General features: G+C 38.2%; 1 protein-coding gene across 1 annotated transcript; it reads right to left on the reverse strand.

Annotated features, from left to right (window-relative positions):
• Window positions 1-2,215: 2,215 nt before the first annotated feature.
• On the reverse strand, window positions 2,216-5,545 carry LOC139744826 (carbohydrate sulfotransferase 15-like). The gene is made up of 4 exons (XM_071655243.1): window positions 5,453-5,545; window positions 4,429-4,573; window positions 3,395-3,556; window positions 2,216-2,220 (listed from the first exon to the last, which is right to left on the reverse strand). The coding sequence occupies exons 1-4, from the start codon at window positions 5,543-5,545 to the stop codon at window positions 2,216-2,218; spliced, it is 405 nt and encodes a 134-aa protein (XP_071511344.1).
• Window positions 5,546-27,315: the final 21,770 nt, after the last annotated feature.

The raw sequence follows: 27,315 nt of genomic DNA on the forward strand, positions 1-27,315 counted from the left end.
TAAGTTTTCCTTACATGGATTATGGGATGACGGTGTGAAACGATCGACAAATTATATACTGTCAGCAACATAAGGTGAATGGCATAACAATAAAATGCGAGCGAGCGAAGTGAGCGAGCTTGAAAATTTTGATATTCTACAGTTCCAAAACTGGAGTTTTAATTGTAGCTACATATTTAGCTTTGGAAATAAATGGGGGCGCATCGGGCGCAACTGCTGGCAATTATTGGCAGCAACATTAGGAGAATGGCATAACGATTCAATGCGAGCGAGCGAAGCGAGGAAGCTTGAAAATTTTGACATTCTACAGTCCCAAAACTGGGGTTTGTAGCTATATCTTTCACTTTGGAAATTAATGGGGCAGCGCATCGGGCGCCACTGCTGGCAATTACTGGCAGCAACATTAGGAGAATGGCATGACGATTCAATGCGAGCGAGCAAAGCGAGCGAGCTTGAGAATTATGACATTTTACAGTCCCAAAACTCCCGTTTGTAGCTATATCTTTCGCTTTGGAAATTAAGGGAGGGGGGGGGGGGGGGCATCGGGCGCAACTGCTGGCAATAACTGGCAGTAACGTTTATTAGGAGAGTGGCATAACGATTCAATGCGAGCGAGCGAAGCGAGCGAGCTTGAAAATTTTGACATGTTACAGTCCCCAAACTCCCGTTTGTAACTATACCTTTCGCTTTGGAAATTAAGGGGTGGGGGCATCGGGTGCAACTACTGGCAATTACTGTCAGCAACATTAGGAGAAGGGCATAACGATTCAATGCGAGCGAGCGAAGCGAGCGAGCTTGAAAATTTTGACATTCTAGAGTCCAACAACTGCCGTCGTAGCTATGTTTTTCGCTTTAGAAATTAGTATAACAAGTATGATGTCAAATGTGACAAAACAAGCAAACAACCAAACACACGCCCAAAGTTTTCAGATGAAGGGGTTAATGAGAAGGCAATGGGCCTGATAAAAAATCAACCCCTGGAAGTAGACACAGAGTTTTGTCTCTTCTTTTTATAAACTATAACTGATAAAAAAGTCGGCACTCGCACGCACACACACACACACATATACACACACAATACAAAGACAAAACATACACCAGCTTCTGCAAGATGTCATTTTTAAAAACATACCCCTTTAATGCTAATTTCTTATCAATTCTGAATGATACTGATTACTTCGAGAATACCTTCCGTTGGAAATACGCGTGAAAGTTTTCATAAAACGTTTTACCGTCTTCTTACATTTCACATCAGTGTAAAATTTCAGATTTGAGGGCCTTGAAAAAATAAACTTTTTGCAGTAGGATGTTCGAATCAGCGGTGAATAAAATTTTCTACAATTTCTTGTGCCATAATTATGATTATCTTTGTTTTATTTGAAATAACCTATATAGCAAGGATGCGGATGAAATATCATTATAGCATAAGAACATGATACACAATACGGCATTCTGTAATACATTTATATCATACACACTTAAAATAGACAAAATATCGGCAAAGAAGGCACCCTATATACGGTGAATGCAAGACTATTTTAATAGCTCGCTTTTGTAATTTAGATGGCAGTCTCTGCACATTACATTTACTAGATTTCCCCCATGCTAAAATAGGTAATTCAAAGTGGCAAAATAAGGGTGTGATATGCAATAATGACAACAAAGATCTGTTGTATGACCATAGGCTGTTTAAAATCACGATACTCTTTGACATTTTGTTGCAGATGACACCAATGTGTTCCTCTCACGACAAACAGTCACTCTTTTTAACCTCAAGAAAATGTACATGAGAGGCAAGTTTTGTTCTATTTTCATTAACATGAATCGCAACATCATCGAAGGTAAAATAAAAGTCATCATTGCCAAGTCTATCCGCAGCAAAAGACATGGTAACATTGTGTTATATCATGTTGTGCATGAATATATTTCATTTCATTCAAGGGCAGCTTGTCAGCAGCCAGTAAAATCCTGGAATCTTATTATTTCACGTGATGTCACTCTAGCTCTAACGATTTTGATCCTAGCCACATTAGTCACGTGATTGCATTGTGACCAACCATTGTGTCCAACCAACCAACCAACCAGTCTTTATGCAGAGTATTTCATATAAGGTCAAAACATTATTTGAAGCTCTAATGATTGTTCTCTCCATCCCCCATGTTAATTTTTATTTTTAAAACCTTTACATAATACTATTAGTCACACACGATTTCTTCTATCCTAAGAATGAAACGAGAAGATGAAAATTGTAAGGAAACTGTTTAATGTTAAAATTGTGTCCTTCTCTAAAACGCAGTCACTTAAAAAGTTGCTGCAACAATTTCATCAGAGGAGTATGTAATTTTATTTAGGTTAAAGAACTTCATATTCCTTAATTAGGCGCCATGGGTTTCCAGTGAACGTTGTTTGGTAGCTTTAGTAGCTTATATTCAAACTCTTTATAGATTAATTTCATGGGAATGTTATTTCAATCATATACGCTCAAGTCTCATACCCACTTGAAATGTTCATAACTTCTGATGCGTGTGCTTTTATTTATCGCGCTAATTTATTTTGGCAAAACATATCTCTTTCGCCTGCAGGTACATTGCTAATATTACACAAGGTATAATCATGTTGTAAACAACGGTGATACTTTTCTGTGCTTATTTCTTCACATTAACATTGCATGACTTTGAAATTCAGCGTGATAATTATTGCAACATTTACATCAATTCCTCTTTTTTTTTCTGTCACTCTTCTCCATCTTTTTAAAGGCAGATACCAACACGTAGACTCTCAGATAATTATTGTGTTTTTCCCCTTTCAGTCTGCCTTCTCGTGCATGTGATCTCTGTCTATACCTAACCGTCTATATCATTATCTATTTCTTTGTCTATCTATCAATCTATTATACCTGTCTACATGCATCTATTAATCTATCTATTAGTCTGCCTGTCTATCTATCAATCTATCATCAATTTATATACCTTTCTATCTATCTTTCTGTCTATCTATTAATCTATCTGTCTATCAATTCATATATCTTTCTATCTATCTATCAATCTACCTGTCTACACTCATTTATCAATCTATCTGTCTATCTATCAATATCCTTGTCTATCTATCAATCTGTCTATCAATCTATCTATCTTTCTATCTATCTATCTGCCTATCTATCTATCTATCTATCTATCTATCTTTCTATCTATTAAACATCTATCTATCTATCTTTCTATCTATCAATATATCTATTTATCTATCTGTCTGCCTATCTATCTGTCTGTCTATCTATCTGTCTGTCTATCTATCTATCAATCCATCTATCTATCTATCTATTCACCTATCTATCCATCTCTTTTATTTTGTGATATTTCTTGAGCTAAGTATGTGTCTTTCCACAAAAATTTGTCACTGCCCAGTAGCTGGCTGAGCTCTTCGTTAGATCGCTGGTAAAAGTCTTCCAGGAGGGATACCGTCTGTGGTAACATGCCCCCTACCTCCCGCAGCTTTGCCTTGTTGGAGTTTTGGGGCGTGGCTTCACAGATCTGAGCTGTGTGCTCCTGGCTTAGATTCCCTGCAAGGGAAAAACATAACAAAACATTGAAAAACACTGAAAAAAAAGTCGCTTAAGTCTTTTCTATTCCAGAGATTCTTTATGCCGAAAGTTCGGCAGTCCGAAAATAAAGTACATGGGGATAGGCTTGGATATTTGTCCACATATCATTTCATTTCGGACTATCGAGCCGTATGACATAGAGGGGGGGGGGGGGGGGGGGCAAACAGCAATCAATGAACTTTATTCATTTTCGGATAAACGAACCTTCCTATTAAATATCTATTTTTTTTCATTCTTTTGAATAACAAATATTCAGAATGACGCCACGAACGTAAGAATCTTACTTCATTTTTTGGACAAACGAACATCTAAATAGATACACATAATTCATGTGTTTTGGAATAACGAACCTAAGAAATAACGAGCATCACTCAAAAGGAAAATCGAATCCTGGAAGAACGAGTAATTTTGTGTCTTGTAAAGAAGGAGCAAATGCAGAGAGGAGATATTTATTTTCTTTAGAAAGTTGAGAACTATCGTGTCAACAATAAGCCATGCTTTATGTTACACCATCTTGCAGTATGTATGTAAAAGGAGATCGCAGGACAAAAAATCCCGTTTAATAATCATTTTTATTATTATTTCTTTTTAATATAATGGAAAGTTTGACGCGTTCCTCTTCAAGCGAGTATAAGTACGGCTTTTCTGAAGTGCTGAATCTACTCTTTGCTCACATTTAATACATGTCTTGTGATATCAATCAAATTTGTAGAAAACGTTATTTTGATCATTGAGAAAATGGATCAATAACGGCGAGAAAGACACAGAAAATAAGTGCTATAACATTAGCAAGACTAAAACTTCACAACGACATGTAAATCCAAATTTACCTAGTGTAAGAAAGGAGAAGATGTCGGTCAGTATCCCTGTACAGTTGACTTGCCAATCCTCCATCCTAACAATCCTCAGCTGCTCTCTCGGGAAGGCTCGCAACCAGTCCCGGGTGAAGACGGCGTAGAGGCCGATCAGGATTCGCTGCAAAGATAGATCACACAACTAGCCTATCATCTAGTTCTCTGTCACAGTCATTATCACTTGAAGAATTTCGCAACAGACACCGACATATTCATCTATCAACTTGAGATATTTGAGAATGAACCTGGTAAAAAAACAAAGGAAGTTATCAGAATGAATGTGATGATTTTATTGATATAAATCTTTCTTCAAAATATTTTCTGTTATAAAGCGTGTGCACTATCCTTGAGAAGATTAAACTCTTCCCTGTTAAACTCCATGGCTTACTAAATTGATCAAAAAAGAAAAGAAAAGGAAAATGACGCTTTACTCTTTGCATTCAAACTGTTTACCTGGTACCAAAAAGCAATGTTATTGTAGGTGGGTCACCATGGTAATTGTTCGCTCATCGTCTTCTGTCTCCATGGCATCCCGTCTCAGATCTCTCCTCGATCTTTTGGTTTTCTTTTCTTTTTTACCACACTTTATACTCAGCTCTGTTTTCTCCATAATAAAGATTACTGTTTTTGTTTTGTTTTGTTTTGTTTTGTTTTGTTTTGTTTTGTTTTTTGATTACAAGGTATAAACTAAACATTTCCAGGAGCGGATCCAGGCATTCTTTTATGAAAAGTAAATGTCAATTGAATAGATAGATAGATAGATAGATAGATGGATAGATAGATAGATAAATGAATAAATGAACAAATAAATAAATACATAAATAAATAGATAAATAAAGAAGCGCCCGGTGCCCCCCCCCCCCCCCCCCCCATTCACCACTGCATTTCCAATCGTCCTCGACCCATTGCGGTTTTGTAAAACATTTCCAACCTTTACTGGAGTATACACAAAATATAAACATTTCAATGTAATTGTATCCTATACTGTCACGTGACTTACTGCAAAGTAGCCATGATGAATCTGGTCCGGGCTGTAGGCGCATGCGCGGTAACTCAGTTTCTCTCTGCATGAGTTGAACTTACTTATTGCCATGGTAACCTCTTGATGAAAATGCTCTGGACTCTTTCTGGAGGAATCTTCAAAGTAGAGATAGCCGGAGTAAAGTCTGAAGAAATGAAGAAATTGATTGTAAAATTCCTAGACAATCGTAGAATAGGAATACTTCCGAGATATTCCACAGTGTCATTCTGTGTGCACTCTGGTTATTATTGAAGTCCTCGGGTCCGTCTTTTTTCTTTCGTTTAGTGTGATGGCCCAAAAGTAAAGCATAAATGATAACTTTGAAACCAGAATTTCTACGCCTTTGTAACGGGAGTGCACTGTATCAGACGCATATCTCACAATGAAAAAGATTAACAATCATAGTGTTAAGAATATAATAGAATATAACTGCAGTTACCTGTTGATCATTTCGAATGAAAAACGATATAATATTTGAGTATATGAATATAAGAACGACCCAAGTCCATGGAAGACCATTTCAAGTAAACTAAAAACAACTTCATATCTTTTTTGTTTGTCCAATAATATTCTATTTAACTGTGATGGGAAGGCAACATTGTATATACAAATTAGAACATATATTATTATGACAATTAACGTTAACATTAATTGTGGAGACGCCATTTTGTGTGATGGACTTGGGTCGTTCTTTGATTCATATGGACTTGGGTCGTTCTTTTATTCATATACATGATATTCTGCTATAGAGATGAGAGAAGGACGAGAGAAGGCGCTATAATATGAATGTAAGAATGACCCAAGTCCTTCATTCTTACATTCATATAAGATTTAACTCATTTGTTTCAGGCACTTCCGGGGGTAATTAGGACTTATCATTACACACAAGATGAGTCCATGCACAATCTACAATTTCCCATGTCAAACTGAATTTGGCCAAAAATTGGACTTGGGTCGTTCTTATATTCATATACTCATTTTAATAGTTTAATGTCAAACAATGCGTTGACTGCTAACAGAGGAAACACGCTCTTCACATTCCAAGATTTGGGGAAACGAGAATAGTTTGTACTTGTCGGGCAACATCTAGGATCTATTTGTATAGATGTACAATACGATAAATTGAATGTATCAAAATTCGCTGGAGTTTTGTGGTGAATTCAACACGACGAATTACAGAAACATCCTACATTTAAAAACTGTATGATTTTCAGATTTTATTAACTTTGGTTAGTTGGGGAACAATTCGATTTGTTGTCTGAGGTTTGAAAAATGATTATTTTTGTGAATTATTGTTTCTCTAATTCATTGATTAATACTTCCCTAACTACGACCTAACCTATAAATTGCCATCATAATGACACTCATAAAGTAAACAATGATCACTTTTAGGATACGGTTTAATAGATGAAAGAAAACAATGATAAAACGATAAGAAAGCTTGAAGAATAATCATAGCGATCCGACAAGAATAATCAAACATAAATACAAACAGACAAACAACAAGAAACAGACAGAGTAACAAACACAGCTTTATGTCGGTAATATTTCCTTTGAATGACGCCCCCCCCCCCCCCAAAAAAAAAAAAAAAAAAAAAAAAAGAGAAGCGACGTTTTGAGGAGGAGAGGGAGGAGTAATTAGTCCCTTTACCTTGACACAGGTTCACGAAGAATTACTAACAGCTTTGCATTAGGCTGTATAGCTCTCATGACGTCAGCAGTGACGTATTGCGGTCCTTGATAGCGATTTCTAAACCAAGTCTTCCAGTTTGGATTGTCCCAAAAAGTGCTTGGTGATCCGTCTCCTTAGTGAAGGCAAAGAAATAAAGAGAGTGAAGTCTTCAGAATAAGACTGATTGAAGACAAATGTGTCTTATATGATTATAAAAATGCTCAGTAAAATCTTAAATGATAGTGTAGTCTCATATTTTACATGCGAACTCTTGTCAAAATTACATCACACAATACTCGCTGGCGTATTCTCCTGTCGTGTGAACTATACTGCACTGTACCTTTGCGTTTACAAGATTATGTCGATGTATCAATCATAATCAAAAAACGCTATCGCAACTCCCCTCTCCCTCCCCTCAAAAAAGGGCACAATCTAATGAATGAATAATCATCTCTGGGAAAATTAAATTGTCTGATGTGTGTAAGAGTGATATAGAAAGGAAATTCGAATTTTACAATGATGTCGTCTCCCTTGTAATGTTAAGGGTTGAGGCAGTCATATCATGAATATCATCTCACAAGAGGAGAAAGGCATTTACAGCATCAGTATATCTTTATTCTCTGAGCTTTTCAAGTGAAAGTGAAGTTTGACCCCCCCCCCCCCCCCCACACACACACACCATTGTGATTATGACACTGCATCTAATCTGGCATTGTGTGTGTCATGAGATTGTATATTTGACAGTGATGCGGGTCGTTGCTTGGGTACCATGTGCTACCCCTTGCTTTCAAACCAGACAGTGACATGTTAGATAATGCCATTGTTAAAAAATATTATAACACCGATGTTTTCGTTTATAGACAGCCGGTTTTAAGATGAACCGTACACTTTATTCTTGGTATTTGTTAAGAATAAAGAGCACATTTTTAGACGATTTCAGAGCTGGTTGTCTTAATTTCAAGAGTGGTCTTTTTAAAATAAATCGTGTAACTTGCACATCGACCCCAGCAAACTTGAGACAAGTCAAAGTTCTTGGAAATTATCTGCGATTTTCCTCCATGTAATACTTACCATACACAAGCCTTGTCTTCGTGGAGGGATCGTCGGTGAAACGTTGAACGAGTTGCGATGACAGACTCGCGTAGCTTCCCAGAGATAAATCTACAGTCGACGAAGACAAAAATCAAGATTTAAGTTGCATATAGCATATTAATCGCAATAGAAATATCATGTTTATCTTTTTTTTTCAGCAGTCATAATATATTCCTACTTTACAAAATGACCTAGTCGAGAAAAAAAACCTTTTACGACTGCATTAAAATGTGGCATTGTGTGGCACTCTGAGAGTGTGTTTAAAACAAAATCATTGCCGTATATACCCAGGAGATTGATATGACAATGATATAAATGCTTTTGTGTCTTTATAGTCGAAAGTCACTCTGATAACTTTGAATTGGCTTTAAAGGCAAGGTTGACTGTAAACTGTGAACAGTGATGAGTTACAGTATGACAACCATTGCACCTGTCTCGATCAACTCACGCTTTCTTCCCATCGTCCACCACTGCATGATCTCCTTCCGGGTGTAAACTACATCCGGGTGTTTTGTGATTTTTTCCCTTAAACAACGATATTTAAGACTTTTCCATCGTTTGAAAGTATAAGCTGGTGTTACAAATGCATTACTGGACATAACCCTTGAAAAGTCGTATACGACTTTAATATCTGTGTTTTGTGTCTCCTGAAATTAACAACATTGCTATAGAATTGGCCGAATAATCATACGCTATAATAACATAAATAATTGCATAAGGCTGCCAAGGTGCACTGGCAACCGAGTTTGGCTTTTTTTTTTTAATACCCATCTAAAATACGAATCAACAACAACAATAAAGTGCGTGCTCTATAGTTTCTGTTAGGGCAAGGCGCGCTGTGCAGCTGAGGGTTTATGACACCCTAACAATGGCTTCTATATTGGGAAATCGGGCGACTTTCAGCACACAATGAAGTACATGTACGTATAATGGGTGGAAATCACTGATATCTCTATGGAAGAACAAGATCAATGGTGGAAATGAGCTGCATACTTGGCGGAGGTCTGCGCTATAGAAAAGCACTCTGAGAGCGCAGACCTCCGCCAAGTGACTATAGTCACTATATTCGTGACTATAGTCACGAATATAGTTTAACGTGTGTATCAAACGACACTATACATAGACTTCAATGACTTCTGTATGTTTATTTTGTTTGAATTGCCTGTTATTTATTTATCCAGTTGCATACAGGTTTTTTCCCTTTCTTTCCTCCCTTTCCCCTCAACTCACTCTTCTTCTTCTCCTTTATCCTCACATTTCTCCTGCTCTCCCTTTGTGCCTCCCTTTTCTTCTCCCCAGCCTTGTTTCTTTTTTCTCCTCTCTCCCCCTCACTCTGTTCTTGTCTCAGCCTCACACTTCATGTAGAATTCTCTATCTCTCAACATTCCACATTCCACGCCTCCTCTCCTCTTCTATGCCTTCTTTATTCGCTGAAATGGTTGTCATATGACTGGAGGATATAGGGTATATTTTTTTTTTTCACTCAACACTGCTTTGTTGTAATATGATTTATAATCATGGATTGCCCCTATTGATGTATTGATGATTTGTTGTTGTTGTCGTCGTAATGATTGTATTTTGTTCGTGTTTTACACATTGTTTATGTAATTTATTTTGTCTCACTGTAATTTTATCAATGTAAATAAGACGCAATTCAGCCATTCGGCTGGAATCGAAGTTTGATTATCAATAAACCATTCATTCATATTCATTTATTAACTCAAGTGCAATTTGGTCTGTGGTTGCCAGGCATGTGATTTTAATGCCATTTATCTTTCTATTTATCTTTTTATCAAAGGAATGTTATTACAGTGAGGCTGGTTGGTGGATCAACCCCAAATGAAGGCCGAGTTGAGATATCGTGTAACGGACAGTGGGGCACGGTGTGTGACAGCTGGTGGGATATCAACGACGCGCACGCGGTGTGCAGAGATCTCGGCTACTCATCAGCTTTGAATTATTATTTGAGAGCTCGCTTTGGGCCGGGTTCTGGACCAATCTGGCTTCATTGGGTTTACTGTGAGGGAACGGAAAACTCTCTGGTTCATTGCTTTCGTTGGCCATGGAGATGTCATCAGGGCTGTAGTCACAGTGAAGACGCCGGAGTGAGGTGTGAAGGAGACCGTAAGTTTGATTCATTTATTCACGCATTTCATATCGTAACTTAGGCCAAGTAACAAAAATGGAAATAATAATGAAATAAAAATCAAGATGAAAAAAAAAATATATATATATTTTGTAATGTATTACTTCCTTTCTTGACTTCCTGTGAGCAGGAAGAAATATAGAAGAATGTTCAAAGAGGATGAATTTAAGCATTGGTTATGCACTTTTTTGACTTTAGCAAGAAATTGATTCATTGTATTATAGAATTCACTAAAAGAAAATGATTTTAGGAAGACGAATAAGGAAAGCATTAAACATTTTCAAAGTGAGTTAATTATGATAATCAATGATATTTCTTTAAGATATAACAAGATACAAAATTATCATGTCAGCGGCTACTGCTTGAAAAACCTTTAATCAATTTTTGGGATTATCGCAAACAGCAGCATCCAAAATTACACGGGAAAAGTTACGCATTTTACCCCGTGAAGGATTGTCGCCTTTCTTAAAGAGACTTTAAAATGCTGTGTCAGATGATAATGAAAAGATTATCCATTCCGTAGTCGGCGCCATTTCATACAAACACGTAGTATACGAGGGAGAGAGTATTATACAAGCGCCCTCAACTCTTTGGTATGAATTAGACATTATGAGTAATCTACAATACAGAAAACAGCTCTTCGTATCATTTGTCACGAATCGTGGAGAGGTCATACTAATAATTTATTTCACAAAAATAATATTCTGAAAATTTATGATCTTTATCGTTTGCAATTAGGACAATTCATGTATAAACTCACTAACCATTCTCTCCCCCTTGTGTTTGATTCCATGTTTTTAAAGAATGAAACTGTTCATGAAATGCACATCCAACCCGTCAATCCCATAAATATCATTTGCCTTTGACTAGGACGGTTTTTGCAAAATCTTTATTCTCCTTTTCTGGACCAAAATTCTGGAATTCTCTTGATAATAATATAAAAGAAGTTTTAAGTTTTAATATGTTTTCTTTAAAGTTAAAGAATTATTTAAAAACTTCGTATGCAGCATAATGATTCATTCTTTTTTTTATACTTGTGATTTTCAAAACTGTTGTTGCTCGGTAATCTCACTACTCTTTGTTAATCAGTGAGCCCGTGCTTCTGTGCCTCCAGAGCCCTGGTTATGACCCATCGTTTCCCTCTCCTCTCCCCCTCCCTCCCCCCCCCCCCCCCTTGTCCACTTCGGACCTACTACCTTCCTCACTATCTTTCTATCCTGTCATCAATCCTTCCTTACAAGAGAGCCGCCTTGTGTTTGTCAATGTGCGTTGGTATGTGTGCTTTTGTATGTGTATTACTTTGTCTTTTTTTTTTTACTTCCGCTTAGTGAAATTGTTGTTGTTGTTTTTGCTAATGTCCTCGGCCTCCTTTTCGGAATCCATGATTTAGCTGTTACTAAGACTAAGTTGGTAAAGAGACTAACTTGTTAGACTGACAAGCCGGCTGACAAGTTAATAGACTTTGTTAGTATAATTGTAATAGGTCACCATCTTCATAAGATCTCGACCACGTGCGCGCATGGTGTTGACAAAATAAAAACAATCATTTAAGTCGACTTGGCGAGATAAGTTATGTCGCCATGACGACATGTAATTTTCTATAAGTCAACTTGGCAAGATACCTTATGTCACCATGACGACATGTAACTTTTTAGATGTCGACTTGGCAAGATATCTTATGTCACCATGACGACATGTAACATTTTAGATATCAGCTTGGGTAGATAACTTATGTCACCATGATGACATGTAACTTTTCAGATGTCGACTTGGCAAGATACGTTATGTAGGCATGGTTACTTGTTCATACTAAGGGCGACGAAACTTTATGCTAGTAATATTGATTTTGATATCAGAAACTGCGGTGGGCTGGGATAAGAATGACCTAATATGCTTTAAGAAGTTCTTAGGATCAAGTTTCAGACCCGGGTGTCAGAGTAATGGTCATGTCTTTTGGGGGGCACTTCCTAACTTTCTCCCTCATTATTCTGGGAAATATTTAGGAAGAAACTTATGAATATTTTCAGAATAACACCCCAGGACTCGTGCCCGGCATCACACTGGGCCTGGCGATCATTCTTGTACTTGAAGTATGTAGGCCTAGGGCAAGTTGTAGTTTCGCATAGCCTCGTATTATCATATTCACACATCTACAAACGCGCCCCAAAGATTTTACAACCTAAAACACATTATCTGAATCTGTAAAATTCCTGCAGGAGTTGAATATTTCGGTTACACTCTTACCCATTGCGAAATAAGTCGATGGTTTGAATTGAAGCTCTGCGCTGCACTCAAACAGTTGGCCGCGGTATGGTAGTGTATATACACGTATACATGTACTATGATAGCATAGGTATACTCGGACCGTCCTGATATTCAGTCCTGAAGCTATTTTCCATCGACAACAGTCCTAAAACAAGATTAAGAAATACTTGGTTTCGCGAACTCATGAGTAAATCAATTTTACGCCATGTGTCAAGTCCTCTTTATCAACCGTCCTTATATTGGAACACATAGGCGCCGGAAGTGGGGGGGGCGGCCCCCCCCCCCCCCCCCAAATCCAAAAAGTGGGGGGGGGGGGGGGGCAAAACGCTTTTTTGCCCCCCCCCCCCCCCCAAAAGCCCCCCCCCCCAAAAAAAAAAAAAAAAAGAATAATAATAATAATAATAATAATAAATGAATAAACAAAGAAAATAAAATAAGTATGTATATATATGAATAAAAGGGAAAAAATATGGCTACAAACGGCAGCTTTTGGACTGTAAAATGTCAAAATTTTCAAGCTCGCTCGCTTCGCTCGCTCGCATCCAGCAGTTGAGCCCGGTGCGCCTCCCCCTTAATTTCTAAAGCGAAAAACATAGCTACGACGGTAGTTGTTGGACTCTAGAATGTCAAAATTTTCAAGCTCGCTCGCTTCGCTCGCTCGCATTGAATCGTTATGCCATTCTCCTAATGTTGCTGACAGTAATTGCCAGTAGTTGCGCCCAATGCTCCCACCCCTTAATTTCCAAAGCGAAAGATAAATATAGCTACAAACGGGAGTTTTGGGACTGTAAAATGTCAAAATTTTCAAGCTCGCTCTCTTCGCTCGCTCGCATTCAATCGTTATGCCACTCTCCTAATGTTGTCGCCAGTAATTGCCAGCAGTTGCGCCCGATGCCCCCCCCCCTTAATTTCCAAAGCGAAAGATATAGCTACAAACGGGAGTTTTTGGACTGTAACATGTCAAAATTTTCGAGCTCGCTCGCTTCGCTCGCTCGCATTGAATCGTTATGCCACTCTCCTGACGTTGCTGCCAGTAATTGCCAGCAGTTGCGCCCGATGCCCCCCCCCCCCTTAATTTCCAAAGCGAAAGATATAGCTACAAACGGGAGTTTCGGGATTGTAAAATGTCAAAATTCTCAAGCTCGCTCGCATTGAATCGTTACGCCATTCTCCTAATGTTGCTGCCAATAATTGCCAGCAGTTGCGCCCGATGCGCCCCATTTATTTCCAAAGCGAAATACGTATATAGCTACGATTAAAACTCCAGTTTTGGAACTGTAGAATATCAAAATTTTCAAGCTCGCTCGCTTCCCTCGCTCGCATTTTATTGTTATACCATTCACCTTATGTTGCTGACAGTATATAATTTGTCGATCGTTTCACACCGTCATTCCATAATCCATGTAAGGAAAACTTACAATGTTCCTCAATGACTGCGTTGTTGAATGTATCACATTCCGTAATGTATTGTAGTCCCATTATCACGCACACACGCACAAGCACACAGACCGTCAAAATTACTTTATAATGGTTCCCCCCATGTTTCGACCCACCGTACGCCACTTTTACATATATATATATATATATATATATATATATAATAAATGTGTGTGTGTGTGTGTGTGTGTGTGTGTATGCATGTGTATATTGTGTAACATATGCATGGTCTAATCTTGAGCCCCCTCCAATGTTTGCCCCCCCCCCCCCCCAATCCAAAACTGCTTCCGGCGCGCCTGTTGGAACACTTCCTTAGTGAAACACTCTTTTCCATCGGTATGATTACTTCTTCTTCTTCTTCTTCTTTGTCACTATAATTATGTACATTGTTTCTTTTATTTTTGTTAATATAGTTGGTGCATATACTTCATAGTGTTTAACGAACTGTCCTTATCAGATGAATGAAAGTCAATCTGTTTACATGTACAGGTTTGGATCATTTTTTTAAGGAATTGGTAAAACTATTGAATTGAATATTGACGGTAATCGAAAGCTCTCCAAATTAATGAGCAAGGCCCAAATTTCCAGTGATAAATCTGAAATATGTCTAAGATAAATCCTCTGATGTTATTCAGACTCATTTCAGTTCGTTGGTTTCTATTTTCCTTTGTGTCTCATGTAAAGGAAGCGATAATGTTGTCGACGAGTCTCTTACTTCGGGTCTTGACTACCGTATCAATCGTTTTACACATTACAACGTTCGTAGTGAGTTGACGTTTACTCCAACGGCAGCTGACAATGAGGGCGTACTTCAGTGTCGTCTCATCGCCAGTGAACGGTCCCTAACCCTGGAAGTTCAACGTGAGTACATGGGCGTCACCAGGGGGGGGGGGGGGGGGGGGGGTGCGTTGGGTGCGAACGCACCCCCCTTCAGATCCTTTAAAAAAAAAAAAAAAAAATCAGTCTGCGAGCGACCTCAACGCCGGACGCTAAATAATTATTCTTTTCTATTTTTTTTTTGCACCAGTGACACACACACACACACACACACACACACACACACACACACACAAATCGTCGGCAAAAACAATTCGCACCCCTGGTTCTGGCAGCACTGATTTTATACATATCTATTAGTATTGTACAGTGTTTACTATTTATCGACCGTACTGTACATCCGTACGATACGGAGCACTTATACACGTTTGTATGTACGTGTGCTACTTACAAGTATGTAGGGTCTATGTACGTTACTTCTGACCAATCCATATTACCAGCCCAAGAGTGAGCCTTAGCCTCATTAAAAAAAAAAGAAAAAAAAATGGAGGGGCAAGCACATTTTTGTTTTGCCCCCCCCCCCCCCATAATCAATAATTCCCGAAATGAGAAGATTTTCTTGCTTTTGAAAGAAAACAAAAATGTTGCCCCCATAAAAATATTGGAAAGCAAGCGCACCATTTGCCCCACCCCACATAATCATAATTCCCGCGATGAAAAAATTTTCTTGCTTTTTTGTTAGAATTCAAGAAATCTATCCAATTATTTCACCCAAAAGCAGTGGCGGTAACTACGGAGGGGGGGGGGGGGGGTGCGCCCCCTCCCAATCCGCTGGTAAAAAAAAAAAAAAGATTTACCGAAATAGTAGTTCAAGTGTTAGTAAACTGCTTTTGAATGAAAGGGTGATCCAGAAATAAGATATTTTTCTATGATTTCTTTTAACCATAATTAAATAGGTATATACATGTAGTGTGAAACATTGTTCAAAAAGCCTGGACCCGACAAAAGATTGTGATTCCTGGTTTTAAGCAGGATGTGCGCAGTGTACTCAGTACATCCGAACGAAGAGTCGCTACAATGTTGCGGAATGTGATGTAGAATGTATACACCTTTGTACCTTATACGCTTCGTTATAATATATCAAGGCTAGATCATTGATTTTGCAGTTTTGCTTTACATACTAGTCTATATAAAAATGTCTTGCATTGCCAATAAAAAGACTTGACCTGGGCTAATTCCTAACTTTTCCATGTATATAATACACACACACAAACAAACACGCACAATTAGTTAAGGGGATGCTCTAAAGTGCAGATTTTGGACATCCTTTCCCCGCTTGGTCACTTCGATTCCACCTCGCTGGTCATACCTCCCCCAGTCATGAACATACACCGACACCCTTGACTACCAGTGGTAGATCCAGGGGGAGGGGCGCACCGGGCGTCCCCCCCCCCCCCCTTTAATTTCCAAAGCGAAAAAATGAAAATAAAATAGCTGCAAACGGCAGCTTTTGGACAGTAAAATGTCAAAATTTTCAAGCTCGCTCGCTCCTCTCGCTTGCATTTAGTCGTAATGCCATTCTCTTGAAGTTGCTGCCAGTAATTGCCAGCAGTTGCGCCTGGTGCGCCCCCCCCCTTAATTTCCAAAGCGAAAAATATAGCTACAAACGGCAGTTTGGGGACTGTAAAATGTCAAATTTTTCAAGCTTGCTCGCTCCGTTCGCTCGCATTTAGTCTTTATGCCATTCTTCTGATGTTGCTGCCAGTAATTGCCTGCAGTTGCGCCCGGTGCGGCCCCCCCCCCTTAATTTCCAAAGCGAAAAAATATGGCTAAGAACGGCAGTTTTTGGACTGTAAAATGTAAAACTTTCAAGCTCGCTCTCTTCGCTCGCTCGCATTTAATTGTTATGCAATTCACCTGATGTTGCTGCCAGTAATTGCCAGCAGTTCCGCCCGGTGCCCCTCCCCCTTAATTTCCAAAGCGAAAAAATATGACTAAGAACGGCAGTTTTTGGACTGTAAAATGTAAAATTTTCAAGCTCGCTCGTTCCGCTCGCTCGAATGTAATCATTATGCTCTCCTGATATTGCTGCCAGTATTTGCCAGCAGTTGCGCCCGATGCGCCTCCTTAAATTCTAAAGCGAAGAAATATAGCTACAAACGGCAGTTTGTTTGTTTTTTACTGTAAAATGTCAAAATTTTCAAGCTCGCTCACTCGCTCGCTCGCTCGCTCGCATTTAATTGTTACGCAATTCTCCTGATGTTGCTGCCAGTAATTGCCGGCAGTTGCACCCGGTGCGCCCCCCCCCCCCCCCCTCCTTTATTTCCAAAGCAAAAAAATATGGCTCCAAATGGCAGTTTTGGGACTGTAAAATGTCAAAATTTTCAAGCTCGCTCTCTTCGCTCGCTCGCATTTAATTGTTATGCCATTCACCTGATGTTGCTGCCAGTAATTGCCAGCAGTTGCGCCCGGTGCGCCCCCCCCCCCCCATAATTTTCAAAGCAAAAAAAAAATATGGCTACAAATGGCAGTTTTGGGACTGTAAAATGTCAAAATTTTAAAGCTCGCTCGCTTGCTCGCTCGCATTTAATTGTTATGAAATTCTCCTGATGTTGCTGCCAGTAATTACCGGCAGTTTCGCCCGTTGCGCCCCCCATTCCTCCTTTATTTCCAAAGCGAAAAAATATGGCTCCAAATGGCAGTTTTGGGACTGTAAAATGTCAAAATTTTCAAGCTCGCTCTCTTCGCTCGCTCGCATTTAATCGCTATGCCATTCACCTGATGTTGCTGCCAGTAATTGCCAGCAGTTGCGCCCGGTGCCCCCCCCCCCCTCCCCTTAATTTCCAAAGCAAATAGATATGGCTACAAACGGCAGTTTTGGGACTGTAAAATGTCAAAATTTTCAAGCTCGCTCGCTCGCTCGCTCGCATTTAATTGTTATGCAATTCTCCTGATGTTGCTACCAGTAATTACCGGCAGTTTCGCCCGTTGCGCCCCCCATAATTCCTCCTTTATTTCCAAAGCGAAAAAATATGGCTCCAAATGGCAGTTTTGGGACTGTAAAATGTCAAAATTTCCAAACTCGCTCTCTTTGCTCGCTCGCATTTAATTATTATGCAATTCACCTGATGTTGCTGCCAGTAATTGCCAGCAGTTGCGCCCGGTGCGCCCCCCCCCCCCTTAATTTACAAAGCAAAAAAATGGCTACAAACGGCAGTTTTGGGACTGTAAAATGTCAAAATTTTCAAGCTCGCTCGCTCCCCTCGCTCGCATGTAGTCGTTATGCCATTCTCCTGATATCGCTGCCAGTAATTTGTCGTTTCACACCGTCATTCCATAATCCATTTATAGGGGGTACAACCCCCTCCGGCACTTCCACCCCCCCCCCCCCCTTGCTCGCTCCCTCGCATACTAAACCCTCCCCCCCCCCCCCCAAGATGAAATCCTAGCTACGCCGGTGCCCTTTCCCCGCTTGGTTTCCCTCAAAAAACAGTAAAAGTCTAGGGATTGAGAGCTTCGATATTCCAAATGTCTGTCCAAAAAATCTCGTAAACATTTAGTGTCAAAACGCACCCCCCTTGAAAAAAAGCTGGTGACGCCCCTGGAGTATGTACAGTTTTAGTCACAGTCAGTATCAGGGAGGCATTTCATGAAGGATATCTAAAAAGTCAATCATATCCGACAAGTTTTGAGAAATTATTTAGTCTGATTGGCTGATTTCTCTGAACTTGTCGGATATAATTGACTTGTCGGACATTTTTCCGACAAGTTCCTTCATGAAACGCCCCCAGGTCTATCGGGACCTGCTTGTAAGGCAAAAAGATGTCATGCTTCTGTGTACGGTCCTATTCAAATATTGTAGAAGGCTATTCTGGTTGATATGCAGACACAAGATGATGACGTCTCGAGATAAAATTCATGAGAAGATAAGATATGCACTTATTGATAGTAACCTTGATCCTTTTGCTATAAAAATAGAGAAGAGAAATATCCACGGATATTTCTGATAATAAACTCAAACAAAAATTGTGTGACAAGTACGATCCTTGGGAATATTAAGTATCATACTTAATACATAGCACCCCCAGTGCCCCAAAATAATATTGCCTGGTCGTTAGCTGATAAGAAAACTTTGGAATATATGTGTCATTCCTATGCCTGGTTAAGCATTATTATTTTACTCTCATTCCCCGTTTGAAAACATTATGTACACTTGCCTGTAACATTATAGTTGAGTTGAGTTGAGTTGAGTTGAGTTGAGTTTATTAACAATACATGTGAATATGATAACATGATAACATAAAATTCCACAGTGTAAGATACAATAACATGAAATTTTTTATGAGAATACGATGATTTTGTACAAGGTTCTTACAGCTTTGCAAGCATATATTTTACATACTTATATCTACCTTAGATGAGAATACATGTGTTATAATAGATTTAGTTTTGCTGTGATACATTTATCACTGAAAAAGGCAAAGAGAATGAATAAGTATGTAATGTAGACATATATGCATAGACAGAGGTTATGAAAAAAGTAATAGAAAAAAAATAATAGAAAAACAGAAGATAATGTTAAAGGGAGAACCAAAAGTTAGCACAAGTGCTAGTCGGGAATGGTTCTCCCATTATACATGTATATTTAAGCTGCTTATTGCAAGGTCTACTCTTTTAAAGTAACTATACTATAGAAGTACATTAAACTGAACACTGAAATTTCTTTTCATCACTAAACTTCTTTTAACAAGTGATTTTTTAGGTTTCTTCGAAATGAAGATCTTGTTCTTTCCTCTTGAACATTGGGCAAACTATTCCAAAACTTTGATCCGACAAAAGATATAGAAAATGTACCATGTGTCGTTTTACATTTCGGGAGTCTAAGCATGGAATGATCTTTGCCTCTAGTCCTGTATGCATGATTCATTGGCTCATAATATTGTGTTACAGAATGTGGTAAATGTCCCGTGTGTAGATCATATACAAAGGTTGACACTGCAAGCTTATGGGTCAAAAACATCTAACACTCCTAGGCTGGTGAATAATGGCCTAGAACCTGTTCTTAAGGGGGAAAATGTAATTGCTCTCACGGCCATTTTTTGCGCTAAAAATATAGTAAGTCCTACTTTTTTTAACATGTCATTTATTTTGTTGATGTTTCTGGATGATTGGTGAATAATTATGGAAATGAGTTATTAATCTGTCATCAGATCCTTGTCATGTGACAGACGCTCCAGCAGACAATATCATCTTGATCAAGATTGTTGACAACGAGGACGGGCAAGAAACTAATGGCCTCAGGATCACGTGTCACGTCGACCCACGTGACCAGCCATTTCCACCAATAGAAACTTACAAGATTGCAGTGAATGACGTCATCGAGTCAGCTTCAAACTCCCCTTCCTTGATCCTTGAGTCCATTCCGAGTGAATGCGTTGAAATCTCCTGCACTGGTATCAACGACATCGGAATGACGAACACAACAAAGACTTACTGTCCAAGAAGCGACGGTGAGACGATAACATTTTTCCATAGTGTTAAAGTCCATTTGAGTTCATGCACACATTCTCTCACCAAATCTACATAATAACCACTTTCTCTTACGTATTGTTAATTTACTAGACAGATTTTTTTTTTTGAAGATTTATCCATCTTTATCATCTACATACACCAGTTCTGTTTTAATAATGATAAGGGTAGCACCTTTATCGTTGATTCTTCCAAGTTGATTAAGGAGACACATTAGTACATGTTGCCTTGTGAAATTAAAAAAAGAATGAACAATAATTCAGGTCGCGGCACTTTGAATAGATTCATTTTTCTTTTGACATCGTTATTTTGTATTTACCCTAAACCTTTCGATCAATTAGCTTAAATGTCAATCGACCTAATAGCGGTAATGCAAGAGAGTTATTTTTTTTTCCCCTTAGTGCTGGAAGGTAGCTTGAATTTACAATTGTTTGAAATCGTGAATAATATTTCTACTGCTCATAAGTTTTAATAGGGCGGGTATTCTCTTTAGATGCATTGCACCACTTCCCAATATTTGTATTTCTAAATTTGTCACGTACCGCCATTAATCATAACTCAAAGAAATAAACAAACAAGCAACAAAACACTTTTTTTTCTCTCATTTTTGTATGTCTAGTTCAAGCACCTCCAGCGAGCAACATCCTCTCCATCGAGACCCAGGAGATCAATGGAGAAGGAAGCCAGGTCATTCTCTTTATCACGTGTCATATTAGTCCCGAGGACCAGCCCTCCCCACACCTTCACACATACACCATCGGAGTCGACAACACCACTCTCTCCTCGTCCAGCAGTACCTCGGCTCTCTTCAGACCACGCCCACACAACAGGTGCATCAATGTCACGTGCTCGGGGACGAACGGGATTGGTTGGACCTATAACACCAGTCTAGAGTACTGCTCGACTTTCGGCTCGGAGAAAGGTTGATATACTTTTGATATATTGATTTTATTTACCACAAGGCTGTGATGTAGAAAGCGAAAGAACAAAAAAAGAAAGAAAAACAAACAAGTAAACAATCAAGCAAAAAAAAAACCAAACAAACAAACAAAGAAAAAAAACAACAACAACGTAAGATTTTAATGTGAGATTCCAAGTAACGGCTCGGTGAAAGGTTAATGTTCTTCTGATACGATTTTATTCACCAAAGGAATATGATGTAGAAAGCAAAACAGAAAAAAAAAAAATCACGAACAAACAAAATAACAAACAATCAAATAAACCAAACAAAGAAACAAAAAATAAACCCGCAGAACTGGAAGGTTACACGTAGCGAGGTTGGCGGAGACAATTTTCTCCAGCGTTTTGATGCAAATCAATTTCAGTTCATATACTTATTTTTTTCTTTTTTTTCTAGTCGCAAATTTGTTCACGTGAACAAACAAAATACTGCCGTAGTAGAGTAGGATTTGTTTGTTTGTTTGTTCGTTTTTCTTTTTGTTTAACAAAATAGTAAAGTTTTAATGCTAACATTCATTTTTAAATGAGTTTTAAAGTGTTAATTAGGTGTTTTGTCGTGTTTTGTTTTTTGATAGACAACGCAAAATTTTACAAGCTTATTTGTCGAGATTGCGCAATGTCATCCAAACTCAACAGTGTCTGGTTTAAAATCTTCCTGTGATTACCGAGGATTGGAGGGGGATGTTTCTCATAAGGAATACTATCGTTGATTTCTTGACAAAAGCAAACAAACAAAACAGCAATAAAATAAGCAACATTACATGTTATTACAGAGTTAGGTTTTTATTTTGAACCAAATATAGATCTACCCGCTTGAATTCACTATTATATTTAAGCCTTGTCTACTCGTTCTACTCGAACACTAACGACTTTTCCTAGATGTTTTCGTCTGGTGTGTATTCTCTTGAGATGAGATAATCTTATGTTAGACCATTTTCCTATTAGTTTATTTATCAATAAATCAAATCGTATGGTGGTACCAAACGATGCGGCAACGCTTTAGGAATAACTGCCTAAAGAGAAAAGTGTGTGCAAGAACAATGACTAAGAGAACAATTATATGACTTATGGGGGCTCTTTAATTATCAATGACGGACATCCACTTCTTTGTGTGTTGGTTAATTCAAAATGAATGCAAATCTATTAAAAATTTAATTAGTAGTCGGTTTGGAGTTAAGGGCTCTCATCTTCACGTTGCAAGATTAGTAAACTTATTCCCCCTCCCCAGAAAAAACAAACAAACAAAAAAACAATCAATCTCTTCTTTGCCTCTCACTAAATCTAATAAGGAAAAGTCCAAGATATTGAATGTGTTGATAACGAATATTCAAGAAGTCATCCTACTCAGATCTTAAAGCCAGTAACAAACTATGATGATGATTATGAAGGACCAACGCTTTTACATTTTCATTTACCATTCTTCTGAAGTTGTTTACTTGTTAAATTCTGATCCTTCGAATTTTGAGTAGGGGTCTTAATATTGTTTATCAACGATATTCAGGATTTGAGAAGAATGGTAAGTACCTGACACAGTCTCCCAACCCCCACCCCCACCTCCACTCCCCCCAAAAAAATGATTGGTTTTTTTATGTTGTTGTTGTTGGTTTTTTTTTTCAATCTTAGGTCACGCGCCTCCAGCGAGTGACATCCTCTACATCGAGACCCAGGAGATCAATGGAGAAGGAAGCCAGGTCATTCTCGTTATCACGTGTCACATTAGTCCCGAGGACCAGCCCTCCCCACACCTTCACACATACACCATCGGAGTCGACAACACCACTCTCTCCTCGTCCAGCAGTACCTCGGCTCTCTTCAGACCACGCCCACACAACAGGTGCATCAATGTCACGTGCTCGGGGACGAACGGAATTGGTTGGACCTACACCAGTCTAGAGTACTGCTCGACTTTCGGCTCGGAGAAAGGTTGGTATACTTTTGATATATTGATTTTATTTACCACAAGGCTGTGATGTAGAAAGCGAAAGAACAAAAAAAGAAAGAAAAACAAACAAGTAAACAATCAAGCAAAAAAAAAAAACAAGAAACAAAACAAAGAAAAAAAACAAAACGTAAGATTTTAATGTGAGATTCCAAGTAACGGCTCGGTGAAAGGTTAATGTTCTTCTGATACGATTTTATTTACCAAAGGAATATGATGTAGAAAGCAAAAAAAAAAAAAAAAAAAAAATCACGAACAAACAAAATAACAAACAATCAAATAAATCAAACAAAGAAACAAAAAATAAACCCGCAGAACTGGAAGGTTACACGTAGCGAGGTTGGCGGAGACAATTTTCTCCAGCGTTTTGATATCTCTTTATCCCTACATGATTTAGTTTTGATGAGACTGGAATTTTTATGCGTGAGTTCACTTATATTAAACTTCCACCCGTTTTTTTAATGAATTATTTCAACCGTTGTGATGACATTCATTCAAAATACACACATCATCAATCTAATATTCATCCATTTTGTTTCTGAAGACTTCATGCCCAGAAACAGTCGATAAAGTTTCCTGGATCCAATTCTTGGAACTCCAGAATTCCTGAAAATCTTAAGCTGCCTTTGCATAATTTCAAGAAAAAAAAATGATATGTTTTTGCCTCCTCTTTATTCTATGTTATAATAATTTAATTATCAGGCCTGAGAGGTTCTGGTTGAAACTATATGCATGAGGCGACTTCACTAGTTCTATTTTGAAATAGTGCTATAATGCTACGTAAGACAACGAAGAGACATAGTTTAACCAGAACGTCGAATAATGGTCTGGTATATTTGTTTCATATCCCTCCCAATTAATTGAAGAGTAACAGCAAAGAGCGTGGTTGACTGGTCTAAAGATTCGAAAGTTTCACAATGTGGAAGTGTATAACTGTATGCATTGACTGTGGGATGCCCTTTATCTCTCGAAGCGAAGACGCAGTGCGTTTGGTGAAAAATCGTACTGTAACATGATGTATTATGCATTAAAATACGCGCTTGGCAAATACCCATCGCCATTGCAGCATGGTAATATTTTTTTCCCCCAAGGGAAATATTTGGGCTACGATTTTCATGACATAAATAATGTTTTGTCGCTTTCGCTGGCCTCAACCAATCAGGGGTCAAGAAATAGTTTTTGAGGAATAAGATATATTGTAGGCTTTGGTAGTTTTCATCCCATATTCCTTTTTGATGGTTCTCTGTCAAATAGTAAGGTCATATTTTACCATACAGGTCCAATTACTTGTCTTCATCGAGGAGTTCTTCAAAAGTCGTCGACTACGTACGCCCTGTTTGTGACGGCGTTCCTCATTTTGATGGCTAACTGTGCGATCGTGGTGATAAAAAGAAGAAAAATCATAATCTACTACATTCTTTTTCTTTTCATTTCACCGTACCTTTTCTTCTTTTTCTTTGACTGTTTCTATCATGCCTTCTACATCCCCTTCAAGTGTTAAAAATTCACCCTTTAACCTCTTTGTCTCTACTTTCTTCTTCCCACTCTTCCCTTACTTCTTCTGTTCATTTTTATTCGTTGTTGACATCTTCGTCTTTTTCTTCTCCTGCGGCCGTTAGACTGTCAACCTTGTTTAAATTTATACACGAGTCGATCAGTACTTCAATGGAAATAATTACGAAGAAAAGCTAAGGGTGGCAGTTTCTGGTTTGAACATTTTATTACTGGATAGGGGATGTAACTGTGTCCCCAGGTAGAACCGAGTCTCCGTGAACGGTTTCTATCATGTAGAGTAACAACAGCATTTTGAAACGTTGGTCTTGTGAGTGTTTGAACAATGTTATGTCAATAACAACAACAACAACAACAACAACAACTACAACAATTGTAACCTTTACTTTTTGAATATATAATTTGTTAGTTTTGCTGATAAGGTTGTAATCACAAGTAAATTTTGAAACCCATAATTTTATGACATTAAATAACATGTGACCTGTATGCCTCCGCTCTAGTAATGATTAAGCCTGTATACTATGGAGATTTTTCCCTTGTCAAATATGTCTTTATACTCTTCTAATAGCCAAATTATTTCTATTTTGTTTTGTTACTCTTCTTATAGATGGACAGCACAAACCGGAATATCGGCCTCATAATCAAGTTTGTCATTTTGTTCGACAAAAACAACCACCCACCTGGCGAATGTGACAGTGGATGAGTGTAAAGGCAGTAGATAATTTACCTCTTTTATTAAGCAGATGACAACCAGAAATTGATATTACTTCTATTCTAATACGTATATGTCGATTGCATGGTATGTGCACGGAAATAGGTAAGAACAAGTATTATCTTTAAGCGGATTTTTTTTTTTATCTTGCTTTTTTTTTTTAGTCAGACCTTCTTCTCAGTACCTAAATAATTGGTGAAGGAAGAGAAGTCTAGTCTCCGACTCGAGGACAATTACGTGAAACCTTCATAGATGTGATTAACTGGTCTTTACTTTTAAAACAAACAATTTTCATTACATCCTATGTCCATTGTACGTCAAAATATAGGATCAAATCATATTCATTCTAATTATATAATATACCAAAGTGCGCACTCAAAATTCAAGTAAAATTCTCAAGCTGCTGGACATGAAAAGAAGACTATCGTGGCTTGGATATGTAACGTGTATCCACGTTCACACGCACAGACACACACCTTATGACTTGTGATCTAGTCATCCCTGATCGCAGCATCATACTGGTTTTAAACCAGGACCCTGTTTCATAAAGATGTTCGTAAAGTAACGAACAAAAACTGGTTTTCAGTTCAGATGTGCTATACTTATTAGAATATCAATAATTCAGCACAAGAACTGATCACCAGTCGTTAATAAGTCGTTCATAACTTTTCGAACAGCTTTATGAAACACCCCCTGGACATTTTCTTTGCTTCTATGTGTTCAAAGCATTTGATCAAATCATATCCTGTTTAGGCTTTATTGATGATATGATTACATCAGTCTTTATCCGGCAGTATAGGATTGTCATTGTGAAAGCATATCACTCAGTAAAGACTTCTTTTGAAGATCAATAACCACGTCTTTACAACACTTGTCTGATTTCATGATTGCATATTTGTCATTGTATCTTTTCTCCCTCTTTCTGAAAAGAAAACAGAATCTAAAATCAAAATCACAGTCAGTGACGGATAGTAGAACGTGTTTGTGAATAGGTAAGGATGTTTCTATTAAAGTCACGTGACGGATGAGCGGGAGAAGTACGCTGTGTAAAAATTGGCAAAAGTAAGATTGAGACACATGTATGTTTGTGTATGCATCATGTCCACGTGTGTAAGCATGAAATGGCGTGCTTATGTGCATAGGTATAGAATGGTGAACACAGACTACCCATGACTGTGTAAGGCAAACTGCAGCGTTGGAGTTGAGTGTATCTGCGATGCTCATGACCTTGTAGTATGACCGTATAGAGAATGACAGGATGTTTGCAGAAAACAAGTTTGGAGGCAGAAGAAAAACACAATATGAGACTCCGCGTGAAATCGAGACGAATTTATATTAGTGAGTAGATGGATATGATTGTATGTTTGAAATGGATGGTGTAGTATCGTTAGAGATTAGGATGAGAGTTTAAACATTTTGCTAGATACTCGATATCAAGAAATCACTCACAAAATATTACAGAGCATATTATTCTAACAGGAATTCTAAAATCATTTGATGAAAATCGGTTTATGGCTAAGATATCAACAAAAAAAAAAATAAAATAAAACAAAGAGACCGTAATAAAAGGTTTGCCCCACCTTTTATTAGGATCAGTCTTTTTTGAATATCTCAGCCATATCCAAAACAATTTTTATCAAATAAAGTGGATTCCTTTTGGAATCACATATCTTTCATATTTCAAAAAGAGTTATTTCGTTATCTCACCAAAGAATGTTAGAGAGCAAACATAAGTATAGGTCTCAACCTATAAAAGTATATGAATGTATTTAAGACTATGTGTGTGTGTGTGTGTGTGTGT

The sequence above is a fragment of the Diadema antillarum genome, unplaced genomic scaffold (assembly GCF_040938485.1).
Source record: "Diadema antillarum isolate AM-2024a unplaced genomic scaffold, OU_Dant_1.0 scf00000035, whole genome shotgun sequence".
NCBI classification, from domain to species: domain Eukaryota; kingdom Metazoa; phylum Echinodermata; class Echinoidea; order Diadematoida; family Diadematidae; genus Diadema; species Diadema antillarum.

Excerpts from the sequence above, each read along its gene's own strand:
- LOC139744826 (XM_071655243.1), bottom strand. The coding sequence starts at position 5,545 with ATGGCAATAAGTAAGTTCAACTCATGCAGAGAGAAACTGAGTTACCGC. Across the intron at positions 4,574-5,452 it reads TTCATCATGGCTACTTTGCA|CGAATCCTGATCGGCCTCTA; the intron begins GTAAGTCACGTG and ends CTATCTTTGCAG. Across the intron at positions 3,557-4,428 it reads CTTCTCCTTTCTTACACTAG|GGAATCTAAGCCAGGAGCAC; the intron begins GTAAATTTGGAT and ends TTTCCCTTGCAG.